Raw genomic sequence first — 13,076 nt, forward strand, 5'->3', positions numbered from 1 at the left:
CTCATAAAGTCACAGATTAAATCACAAGGCCATAGTGTGCTCTCAGAACATGTGCTGTCTCAGTTTGTTATCAGTTTGTTGGTGTACCGTATGTGGTGTATGTGTAAGTGGATGCGTTAGTGTTTGCATGTTGCGTTACTTTGGCCCACTGCATGCGTTCCTGTGCAGTTAGGTCCTTGCCTCTATCTTCTCATGACAACACATCTGAATAAACTTAAGCTGGGTATGGGCTGAGCCCTGTTAATGCCTTGCACCTGTCACACACCACTCCAACCTGAATACTACATGTCCACCTAGGACACTCTGAGGTCATTGACTGAAACCAAAACGCACATCTGAGCTCCAAATCAAAATAGTCTGGCATTATTTTCATTGAATTATGAGATGTGCCTAACATGGCATACTTTTAACAAGTATTCAAGGTATCATTTCCTCCATCTATTACATGTTTGATGTGAGAGTTCCTGATGACAAAGTTGCATCATGGTAAATGGACTGTACTTGTGTAGCGCCTTTCTAGTCTTCCGACCACTCAAAGCGCTTTTACACTACGAATCACATTCACCCATTCACACACATTCATACGCTGAATGGGTACAGAGGCTACCATGCAAGTTCCCAACCCACCCATCAGAGGAAATCTAATCATTTACACACATTCCTTAATCAACTAGGGGTTAAGTATCTTGCCCAGGGACACATCAACATGCAGACTGGAGGAGCCGGGAATTGAACCGCCGATCTTCTGATTAGTGGACAACCCGCTCTACCTCCTGAGTCACAATCGCCCCCGAGCATCAGTGTTTAAAACTAAAGAAATCTGATTAAGTGTAAATCTGTGCTCAGATTGTTGTGTCCAAAATCATCTAATTCTCCATAATGAATATGAGTGTATGACTATACATTCTAAAGTTTACCATTTCTATTTTAAGGCCAGGATGAAATCCAGGTGTCAGGTATATAAAACTCTGTGTAGGTTCATGACTAAAGTTCTGTGTCTGCACAAAGACAGAAGTATGTAAACACATTCTTTTCATCAGATTTATGCATACTCACACTTCTGTTCTATAAATCTCTATTATTGTGGAACTAGGCGCACTTGAATGAACCTGATTTACACATCAAGCATCACTTAGTTTTAAATTAAAAGTTGTGGCTTTTTTCTTCTCCCACAGATCATCCAGAAGCCCTCTCATGATATGAAGCAGCAGTTGGCCAGCTACTCTAAGCGGGTGGCAGGCTCTGTGACTGAGCTCATCCAAGCTGCTGAGGCCATGAAAGGTATCTTAACCTTTGACTTTTTCAACAACAAAATGACATCAGAAGAAAAATTGAGGTGTCTCTTCATGTCCATATTGATTTGTGGAAATGGGTCTGGATGCAGCTGGATAGCTGGAGGGATAACACTAACCCTAACCAGACATTTTTTGATAAGTGAACTTTTATCATGGTAATAAGACAATTCCAAATATAGTACTGATGTACAATATCAAATAAGAATTGCAGTCAATAATTTCTAAGCCACTAGGTATACAACTTTAAATTTGGACTCAGTGTCCCCAGTGGAAGTATCTCAAAAGGCAGACAGCAATACACACTGCCTTTCAATAGCCCATGGGATAATATTTAGAACACTTCATGCAAATGAGCCCTGACAGTAATTTGAAGAAGGATTAGTAAATACCCCCTCAGAGATCTACAGTTTCACACACCTCTGTCCTGGAATCCCGCTCTTAAGAGTCAAGTACAAATTACGTTGAACTCCAAGACAATTTCATGAAGGGTGGAGGGTTAGCCATCCTCAGAGCTTTATATCACAGATCAATGTCCCTGGGCTCCAGTTTAAGAGACATTAGCTGCAACTGAATTCTGCTGCCTACATGGCTTTAGCTGCACAACTTCATCTAGGAGAACTGGATTTTATCAGCTCCGAATCCAGCATCAAATTCACTTATCGAATCTGAATCTCTTTAAATGCCCTATCCAATCTATTAAGGTTTGCCGTTCAACTTCAGTCATAAAAAACTAAGAATCAAAAGTTCTGTTGAATCTTTGAGTTTTGTTCTGGGAGGGCAGAAACACTGCAGTTGTGAATCACAGCCTTAAAATTCAATTTAATAATGACATTCTGTAGCTCCAACCTGAAAATGAGTTGAACAACAGAAGATATGAAATTCTGCTGAAATATATCTGACTTTTCACATCTTATTTTTTACTGTATTAGGTTGATCAAATATTAATATGATATGAATCAAAGTTTAACTATGAGACTCCAACTCCTAAAACTGACGCAAACAGTGAAGTCATTTCTTCATCACTTTGAACTACAAAAGGGAAGACAGTTGTTGAGTGGTGCTTCTACAGTATCTCTAGCAAACAATCTTTGGCTGAGTTTAGACACTGATTTGCAAAGAGCACATAAATGAGACAACATCCAAGTTATGTATTCAGCTTTTTGGCAAGTTACCCATGGATGCATTCCATATCTATAAGTAAAAATACACCACATACTATGCATTACTTACAGCCTCTCAGGTAGAAGACTTTGCTGTTTGATGATAAGAGAGTAAGGAAAATCAAGATTTGATAAGATGTTCGTTAGCCTCAGAGCTTAGTGAATCTTGGTATTTTATTAACCTGGAACTGGACCCCATACCCATTAATTTGTCATGTCTTCACTCACCAGTACACTCTAATAATTTCAACATTTATAATAGTAATAATATAGCAAAAGTCACACAAAAAACAGCTTTACACAAAGAGGAAGAATACATTTAAAAAACAACAATTATACAGACATAAATGAACAAGAAGGCACATAAGATCAGATAAAACTTAAACATAACGTAATTTATTTCGAATTTAAAATATATATGGATGATTGATAATAAGAGCCATGTTATCATTACCATTATACCATATTGTTGCATGTGTGTTACAGGCACAGAGTGGGTGGACCCCGAGGATCCCACAGTCATCGCAGAGAACGAGCTGCTGGGAGCAGCAGCAGCTATTGAAGCAGCTGCCAAGAAACTGGAGCAGCTGAGACCAAGGACCAAGCCCAAGGTTAGAGGGCTTTTTACAGAGCAGCAGTATTCACACTGAGCCTGTTAACCTCACCACAGGGTCACATACAGTGTGTGTGCTGCATGTCCGCTGGGCTATCAGCTCCTCACACCATTACTGAAGGCTGTCCCAGAGACCTTAGCCTGTTAGCATTTTAGTATTCCTCAATTTCAAAGTTATTCTTGACACCAGCTTGTCCTATGCTGCAGACTATCCCTATTAACCTTTTTAAGGATGAAGCCTTTTTGTCTGAATAAATCCTCCACAGATCATCACAGCCCTGTAACATAGTGTGTTTATTGACTGTTGGTTTCCCTCTCGTGTAAACAGGAGGCAGATGAGAGCTTGAACTTTGAGGAGCAGATTCTGGAGGCAGCCAAGTCCATCGCAGCTGCCACCAGTGCTCTGGTCAAAGCTGCTTCAGCAGCACAGAGGGAGCTGGTGGCTCAAGGGAAGGTATGTCTGAACCCAACTAAAGGAATGAACATTCTATGACATCTACTCACAGTGACCATTCTGCAGGTAACATTTATTCACCGGGAAACTGAAAACAGTGAGTTCCTCTGCTGCACACCATAATATGCCCCAAAGAAAACCCAAAACATGCTTATATAACACAAACTTTTCAGTTTTTGGAGAGCACCTTTCTTTTCACTAAACAAAAACAAACATAGTTAAGATATGCCAGAACAACATGAAGAAATTTGTATTTTTCTATTTAGGCTATCCAGACATTGACATTGTTGAAACACAATTTTTGCCGAGTGTGAAGTTTAGGACCTATGTACAGGCCGACAGCAGTAATGAGTTTTTGTTCATGTATGACCCCAAGCTGACAGAGACAATACATTTTTCAGGGCCTTTAAGGGAATGTGGACAACTATAAATCAGTAACTTCCTCGTGAGAAAAAGTCTTAAGATACAATTTTTTTGGATTAATGCTGGGCATTCTCTTGTCTTCTTATAGCTGTTAGTATATTACAATTATGTTAGCAAACAAGTATGCTATATTAGGAACTATATGATGAACTTAAACAACAAACTAGTTGATCATTTACCAAAAGTAATGTAATGATTCTGAGTCAGCTTCCCTGTGTTTTCAGGTGGGAGCAATACCAGCCAATGCAGTGGATGATGGACAGTGGTCTCAAGGGTTGATTTCAGCTGTAAGTCTCTTTCCTCAAGGTTTATTTAAGAATTAGAGAAGTTATTAGTAAAAAATCTCACTATCGATGCCTTTCACTCCTCAGGCTCGAATGGTTGCTGCAGCAACCAACAACTTGTGTGAAGCAGCCAACTCTGCGGTTCAGGGACACGCCAGTGAGGAGAAGCTCATCTCATCAGCCAAGCAAGTGGCTGCGTCCACCGCTCAGCTGTTGGTGGCCTGCAAGGTCAAGGCTGACCAGGACTCCCAGACCATGAAGAGGCTCCAGGTCAGCACAAACTGTCTCACACTGTACATGTTTACTATGCTGTTACTGTGGCACTTCAGGGCATCATATTTCATTTTTTCATATTCATTTTATTTCACCTGAGAAAGAGCTTTGCACCCACCGCCCAATCAGGAGGTAGCAATTGCACTGTAACCTCCCACTATAAAACCCCAGCGATAGCGCTGCTAGTTTCCCTTTTTCACTCAGCCACCTTGAAAATGGATGTTCTGCAAACTTCATTTCACCATCTGGTATCGCAGAAGAATCAAGATGGCTGCTAGCAAGTCCTGCGCTTTATGTGCCTCGCCTATGCTGCCAGTACCTGCTCGACAACCTGTCTGGCATGTTTGCCTTGGCCGCCAAAAGGATGGCAACCCCACTGTACTCCAGGGCTCCAAGCGAGGATTTCACCACAGGCCTCCTTGCCTGGCTGCGTGGGAGGCCTCACTCATGCATTGTCTGTCCCAAGATGGCGCCCATTCTCAACTATGCACAGCGTGAGTGGGACGCTCCGCTGTCTGCTAAGCCTCCGGCAATGGCCAACTATTGTATTCCACTGTCAAGTGCTGGGAGTGGGACATGGGAGTGCCACCCATTGAGGACGCAGTCAGGGTCTGCCTGCTCCCCTCCGCCTCCCTCTGGCCTGGCTGTCAACCGTTGCTCCCGTCAGAGAATAACAAAGTAACAGCCAGCTTTTTTGACTGCTGTTACGCCAATGCTGTCCAGGCGGCGGCACTGGCTAACAACAGGGCTTTCTTGGCAGGATCTCTTGACTGGTAGGTGTCGCTCAGGTGGGACACAGGCACCTCTGGCTGGGTCTGTCCACCCTGAGAGAATAAGAGCAGTGCCTGCTGATGAAAGCACCACTCTCCACCAGGTCCCTGTTAAAAAGCAATGATCCTAGCACTACACATTCTGACACACAGGTTGTCTCAGACAATTGCACTGATAGCCATGAGAGGTGCCCTACCTGGGCTGGAGGGGATGTTCCCCTTTCCTACTCCAGTGAGGCAAATAAGGGGAGGGCAGTGTGTCACTTCCGCTCTTCTTCAGCCTCCACATCATGGGCAGATCTCCCACACGCCGCATTAGTGGTTAATAGGCTATTCATGTCTCATTGACTAGCTAATTGTCGCCATTCCTTGCTGCACATTGCCGGAGCAGCGCCTGCACAAGCGAGCAGCGCTGCTCATATGGTATTTACTGCAAATAACTCTGTCCTGTCCCATGGTGGCGAGTTGGCATTGTTATGGAACTACAGAACTCTGTGGAAGGGCTATGCACTGCAGCTCTGCCGCCAACCTCCTCCGTTCATCGGCGTATATCAGACCTCTCTCTACATCCCCAACAAGAGGGCAACCTTGGAGAAGGAGATAGCTGTACTCTCTCTGAAAAGGAGCTGTATTGACGGTTCCCCATTCAGAGGTATGGAGGGGCTTCTTCTCAGTCATGAGACCAATACTGGACCTGCGCATCCTGAATGGCAACTTTGTATAAAGACCATTCTGCATGCTAATGGTCAGACATCTGGCCAGGTAACTGGATGACATCCATAGATCTGAAGGACACCTACTTCCACATCCCCATACTGCTGCACCACAGGAAGTACCTGCACTATGCAGTGGGAGGATGGATGTACCAGTATTGCCGTCTCCTGTTCAGACACTCTCCGGCCCTGCACACGTTCTCCAAGTGTGTGGAGACTCCACTGGCACCACTCTGGGAGAGGGGCGTGAGAATTGTGACCTACATAGACAACTGGCTGATTCTTGCCGCGTCTAGGCAGTAGGCAGAAGCCCACACAGCTCTGGTCATCCAGTATATCATGCAGCTGGGCTTCACCATCAACCCCAACAAAAGTGCCCTGCAGCCGAGCCAGCAGATGCCCTACCTTGGTCTGCACATAGACTCCCATGCCATGACTGCACAACTGTCAGAGGAGCGTGTGGAGGCGCTATCGCAGCTGACCGGACGTGTGAGGTCCGCAGCCTCAGTGCCAGCAGGGTGCGTCATATTACTCTTTGGGATGATGTCAGCAGCTCACCCAGTGGTGCGCCTGTGGCTGCTGCATATGAGAAACCTCCAACGCTGGTTGGAGGTTTCAGCCGCACCAGAGCCGGGACAAACAGCGCAAGCAAGACCCTCAGGCAGGTAGTGCTCAACCACTGGACTGCTGCTGATTCTTGGTTGTGGCTGGGTTCAGACTAGTGTTGGTTTGGGCCCAGCTCGGAGTAGATCTCATCCCTTACAGCCTTCGCCTGTGGAGATAACTAATAGTGAAGCCCATTAGAGGGCGGTGCATGTACAAAATAGAAATAGTAGTTACCTGGATTTAACTCCAGTTCTATGAGTACGTGCAGAGCCCTCTAACCACAAGCAGAGCTGGCCCTAGTTGTTTCTTGCTGAGTTTCAAAGGGAGTTGAGCAGCGCTAGCTCTGGGGTTTTATAGTGGGAGGGTGCTGCACTGCTATATCCTGATTGGGTGGTGAGTTTCTCAGGTGCCGAGGCAGAGCCTCGTACGGTAAACCAATAGCGAACCCTGTTAGAGGGCTCCACATACTAGTTAACTGGAGTTACATCCAGTTAACTAGTATTTCTCTGCCAAATAAAGGCCAGAGCGGCAAGTGTGTCAACAAATAATAGTGTTAAAATAATTGTAGTGTTAACTACAATTGGTAGTGGAGCCTGTAACTGGACCCTATATATCAGAAATAATGACCAACAGGTAGAAACAGGACAAAGAAAGGTGTTGTGTACTGTAACTATAGGGACATGTGCATTTCACTAACTTTTTAATGAGGAACTGCCGAAATACATGGAGCAGGACACAAACACAACACACCTAGTCCCAAACAAATGCACTATTTCCTTCTGTTTGAGTAACATTTGCTAAAATCTACAGTGACCAGCTGTTTTAGGAAATTACTGAACCTTTTTAAAATAAACCTATGTACTTCTGAGCTGTTTTTAAAGATTTCTGTCTTCATAAATGGACTGAGAGCTACAGACCAGTTAGGGAAATCAGAAAGTTTTGAGAGATGGAGTAACACCTCATTGGTTTTGGTCATGAACTTGAACTTGAGCCAACTTCTTCAGACTGTTGAGCCAGGTTTAGGTCCAAAGTTAGCTCCCTAACCCTCTAATCCTTCCCTATCAGACTGACACATGAGATGTGTGATCCTCATCTGTTGAAACGATTCAAACCTACAGTACCTGACCTGCTGAGGGAACAATGACATTAGTCATTCTGCAACAGTTGGGCTTGTTGGAGAGCACACAGAATGGTATAGTCTATTCATAGACTGGAGTTTGTGTGTTTAGGGTTATAGGTGAGCATGATCTGTACAGCTGCTGCATCAGTATTAGTATACTCTATATTTAGCCCAGGTTTTATATTATGCTGCATATCAGTCTCCAGAGGTTTAGTATTGTACTCCATAAAGTTGGGGGACTTGCAAGAGACAGATTAAAAGAAAGAATGGTCAAACTGGAAGAAAAAGGGGCCAAGATACCCTGACTTTTAGTCCCTAGTATGATTCAAAATCCAAGATCCTACATTTCCCATAATGCAATCAATAGAATCTTTTCTTAGACCTTCTCTGTCTGGAAAATGCCTATGTATTTCAAATCACACCTCCAGTTTGTAACACAGGCTTTCTGTTATAAATATTTCATCCCAAACTGATAACCCTAATGACATCATCAGGGTTATTTTCTCAGACTTGACAAAACTCCTTCAAAGCTACCGAAGACATTATACAACAGTTTTCACAGGCTGAGTATTACTCCTCATGATGAGTAAACTGACCTTTATGTGTAATGTATTAGTGGGGTGCCCCTTTAAAAATGTTTTTTTTAATAAACGCAACTGAATGCATTGACTCACTGCTGGAAATAATGTAGCACAGAAGGCTTGTTGTGACCTTTATGTGTAACTGATGCGGTGAGTCCCAAGACATAACAGAAACTACAAGTATCTCCTGTCACCTCATCCACCCAAAAATACTATCTTTAAGGCTGTGTGTATGCTAGCTGTGAGCACATCAGCCCACCAAGGCCATCTCATATTCTCCGATCCAATCAGCAGTGGCTTATCTCCTCCTCTTCTGGGCCTGCAGCTGCCACCACAGTAATTCTCATACATTTATGTCTACAGGAGCTCTGGAAACAATCCACCAGTCCAAGCTATGGCACCCAGAACTAGAAACATTAGCCCTGATCTATGATTACACCAGCAGCATTTGCTCTCTTCACTCTTTGCTGTGGTGCTTTTTAAGGCTGTAATAATGCAGAGTGCTAAGTAATGTACAGTCTTTCTGTTGAATGTGTGAATATCTGAGGAAAGGCGGCTGTTTGGACTGTTCGGATGGCAGCAGGTGGTTAAGGGACAGAACTGTCTTAAACACTGGGTTACCAGTTTATTTGGTACCACAATATAATACAACAGCCAACTTGGGAGTGTTTATATGTTATTCCCAAGATTTCAAGATGATTCTCCTCAATCTCAGCTTTGTAGTCACACCAGATAAATGGAAATTATATTATATTATATGTTATTCCCAGGATTTCAAGATGATTCTCCTCAGTCCTAGCCTTGTAGTCACACCAGATAAATGGAAATTAAAGGAATAGTTTGACGTGGAAAACATGTATTTGTATTAGTTTTAATATTAATATTAGAGTAAGTTAGCTAGCTTCCAGGGTTTCTGGTGTGTTGAAGCAATATATCCACTGATTGGTTGAAACTTGTGTTCTTTTCACCATCTGTTGATAGATGTTCCATTTTTTTGATTCAAGAGTCAAATTTATACCCACAAAAATTCCCACAATTCAACAGAAAAAGTGGTGTTCATAGCATGTACTGCTAACAATGCCACAATGTAATGCTTGGTCTTCAATAGATATGTAAATGCCTATCATGTGACACTACAGGAAACAAGTCAATGATGATTCCTAGTTCACTGCTCACTACAGACAAAACTACTGTCTATTTACTATGTAGGTGAGTGAGTGAACAGAGCCTCTGTGTCAGAGGTGCTGAGGTCGAAGTTAGTGGTGTTGGTATACTGGTCTACATAATGTAAAATAAATTCTGTCTACCTCATGTACATATAGCATATTAAGAGTGCAGAATATTAAAGATTCAGTTCAACCTAATAAAAAATAAAATATTTTCTCTCTCTAGTTTTGGTTCCAGGTTTTGAGATATCTCTCTGAGACTTCTGCCTACACCACAGTACAATTGATATGAAGGGAATTTTGTTTGTGGTGCTCACAACATTGCAGCAGTATCCCTCTTACTCTGGATGATCCACAGAACACACTGAGCGAGTGTAGAGACCATTCTAGGGAATAGGGACAGTGAGGTCTGGATTTTCCAAAGGGACATTGTTTCTGGAAAGACATGTTGATGTTGAATTTTTAAATGTCATTTTTCAGAGGTGCACCACAAACACCACAAACAAAATTCCGCTGACCAACACTGTTTTGGGGTCTAAGCAGAACTCTTGGTGACAGATATCTCACACGCTTTGTGCATAAGTGCTGCACAGCTGGTCCAAAACTGGCCAGCTATGTCATGTGATAGACGTGTACCTCAGCTAGAAAACAGAGCCATGTAAAAGGTCACATGACCACATATGACATATATGATATGTATAACATAGGTGGGATAACACGTCAAAATGTTTTAAGACACCGGATTTTGACCTGTTAAGAACCGATAACTTGGTGTGTAAAGAGACAGTCGTTGGGTCGCAGTTATGCTCTACTGAAATGTTATGTGTTACCTCACTGGTGTAGACAGCTGTGTTGATTGAAACTGCCGAATGACTAAAAACAGGGCTGAAAAGAGTCCAGTGTAGACAGTCAGAGGGAAAGATGGAGAGACCTGATCTGTCAGAGCTGTGAGGAAGTAGGGGTGTCAGGTCCATTGATTTGAAAGGATATTTTGAGTGAACGAAAGAGCGTTGAGGTCTAAAAATACAAACTAAATCAACTGTTAAAAAATCATCAGCCCTCAAGTGGTAGCTCCTGGGACAAACACTTGAACAGTCGAGTTTAGTGTGTGGCCTCAGTGTACAGCTGTTCAAGGGAACGTCACAGTGTTATGTTGTATGTCAGGGCCAGACTAACAGTAACATTCCAGCCAAAGATAAACCAGAAGATGATTCACTAATGTCTGTGTCGTCTTCTGCCAGCTCAGTGTCTGATTTCATCCCACAGAACCACAAAAGGAGAAAACCCCTCTTTGTTAGAGCTGAACTGCCCAATGAGATAAATGTTTGGCTTTGAGTGTAGTTCAGCAGACTGCTCCTCATTGCCTTTTACAGCAATTCTCAGGCACTGAGCAGGAAAAAACCTGTTATGGTTTTCTCTCTCTGAGCACGGGTGGTAGTTCTCATTCCCTTTCCAGGAGTTGCTGTTCACAAGCAGCACAGTTGATGTGTTTGCTGTTCAACGTCTGCATGAGTCTGTCTCCACTTTCCCTCAAAGACTTAATCATGGTCCATGGTTAGAGATGTTAGAGATCTACTTTATAATTCACTTCATACTCTCTTTATTTTTTAGTTTGACAAAAAGATCTTAAATCAAGGTCAGTACACTTGCCTTTTCTGGAACTTTCAACTATGAAAAGCTCCAGAAAATATTAGTAAGTGGACCTTTACCATTTTACTGTTTCCAATCTCAAGAATGGACCGTCACTCAACTTATTTTTTTAAATCATGACTCATTGTGTGTTTCTGCAGGCTGCTGGAAATGCTGTGAAGAGAGCCTCTGATAACCTGGTGAAAGCAGCACAGAAAGCAGCGTTTGATGCTCAGGATGACCAGGCTGTGGTGGTCAAGAGTAAGATGGTCGGAGGTATCGCTCAGGTGAGTCATGCCAAATGCCAGGTGCCAAAAGCAGGAGGCTTGGGACTTTGAAGCTGGTGTTTCCTCAGTGTGCTGACAGACTGTGTTGTGTTGCAGATCATCGCTGCTCAGGAAGAGATGCTGCGGAAAGAAAGGGAGCTGGATGAGGCCAGGAAGAAGCTGGCCATGATCAGACAGCAGCAGTACAAATTCCTTCCCTCGGAGCTGCGGGAGGACGGCCAAGAGCAGTGAGAGTGTGGTAATGCAGCAGTGATCCATGGAATGTTCAGGACCTTCCCCCAGCTTCATGTTGAGAGGAAGCGTTGTGCATTAGGCAGATTGACTCCAATTCCACAGTGATGTATCAGGATGGTTATTATTAATCTGTTTCTGTATTTAATTTTCAAAGTCAAACCACAATAATGCCAATGATTATTAATTTTGATAATACAGAAATCTATATGCCTTAAGATCTTATTAAGGTATCTGTGCTTTTGATTATATATGATCGTATACTTTCCAATATATCTGGCTCTTTTTTTAGTTCTTTTTTTTTTTATCTTTGTTGTGTACGTCCGCTGTGGCTGTCCTGCCAATAAATTCTGCTCGCCTTCACTGTTAGAACTTTACAGTTGGAACTTAGAGCTCTGAGGGCAAGCACAATTTCTGCTTTATGCAAAATTTCTATGCAAATGTTTTTTTTTGTGTGTGAATACATTTAGAGACAAAGAGACTCGATGTGTAAGTGATAGTTCATTGTGATCATCTGTGGTCACATGACAATGATGATATTCAGTATGTTATTTATCATACTGTTTGAATCTGAAATAAGGACAATGAAATAAACTATTGCAATTTTTTAAGTTTAGAATTGCAATAATTAACTTTACAATGGAACAAATTAGAGTGGAAAAATGTTATTTTTTTAAAGATTGAGCTATGAAATGTATTAAAAATGTATCTTCCATTCAGTTGCTATTTTAGTATACGTATTTTGTTTTTGTATTTGGATTTAAGCAATGACAGTATTTAGCCCTGGATTAGATCAGAGGACTTGTTTGCTTAATGATCATGAAGCCAAATATTGAACTTCAAGATATTTGAAATCTTATTGACTGTATTTGAGTGCTTAGTGTTTATTGACTCACTCCAGTGACATTTTATCTGTGCCAAAATTAGTGTCCGACACAGTGCTAATTACTTTCTAGAGAATTCCTGTCACAGTACAATTGTATGATGCCAGTCTGAGGTATACATGATGTCTTGGCTACATAATGCGTTCTTGTTAGATATTACTTGCATAGAGTTCAGCTTATTTCTCATTACCAAGGAACTAATGTCAGTTCACTATTTGTTCCAGTATATCGGTGCTTATAAAGTGCCTTCATAATGAATTTGTCAAGTATGATTAACTGATACCAATCATTTACCCTCTAAGTGCACTTAATTCATTACTCGTTTCATTAACTTATCAGAACATCATTTAAATCCACCATTAAAACACAAGTGTCTTGATTTTCTCTTGCATATTATTTTCAAGAATGAACATGGCACAGCTAGAACAGTACACCTGATATAAAAAGACTGTAATCCTTCAAAGCCCTTTTTCTTTTGTTCACATTTTGATTCAACATGGTATAAATGTAATGCTGGTGTGCAGCAGTACCACCTGATGGGCACTGTAACAGAGATTTATATTCAATAAAGCCAGTTTTCTTTGAAA

The 13,076-nt window shown here is 42.1% G+C and overlaps 1 protein-coding gene across 2 annotated transcripts in view; it reads left to right on the top strand.

Moving 5' to 3' along the window:
• Nucleotides 1-13,076, top strand: part of tln1 (talin 1) — a 107,453-nt gene extending 94,377 nt beyond the window's left edge. For both annotated transcript variants that reach the window (XM_067574487.1, XM_067574488.1), the window contains 7 exons: nucleotides 1,176-1,281; nucleotides 2,942-3,066; nucleotides 3,397-3,522; nucleotides 4,170-4,232; nucleotides 4,317-4,499; nucleotides 11,249-11,374; nucleotides 11,471-13,076. In XM_067574487.1, the coding sequence (XP_067430588.1) occupies nucleotides 1,176-1,281; nucleotides 2,942-3,066; nucleotides 3,397-3,522; nucleotides 4,170-4,232; nucleotides 4,317-4,499; nucleotides 11,249-11,374; nucleotides 11,471-11,605 (864 nt within the window). In that variant the 3' untranslated portion in view covers nucleotides 11,606-13,076. The remainder of the gene's footprint in view (nucleotides 1-1,175; nucleotides 1,282-2,941; nucleotides 3,067-3,396; nucleotides 3,523-4,169; nucleotides 4,233-4,316; nucleotides 4,500-11,248; nucleotides 11,375-11,470) is intronic.

Source organism: Thunnus thynnus, chromosome 19 (genome assembly GCF_963924715.1).
Source record: "Thunnus thynnus chromosome 19, fThuThy2.1, whole genome shotgun sequence".
In the NCBI taxonomy this organism is placed as follows: domain Eukaryota; kingdom Metazoa; phylum Chordata; class Actinopteri; order Scombriformes; family Scombridae; genus Thunnus; species Thunnus thynnus.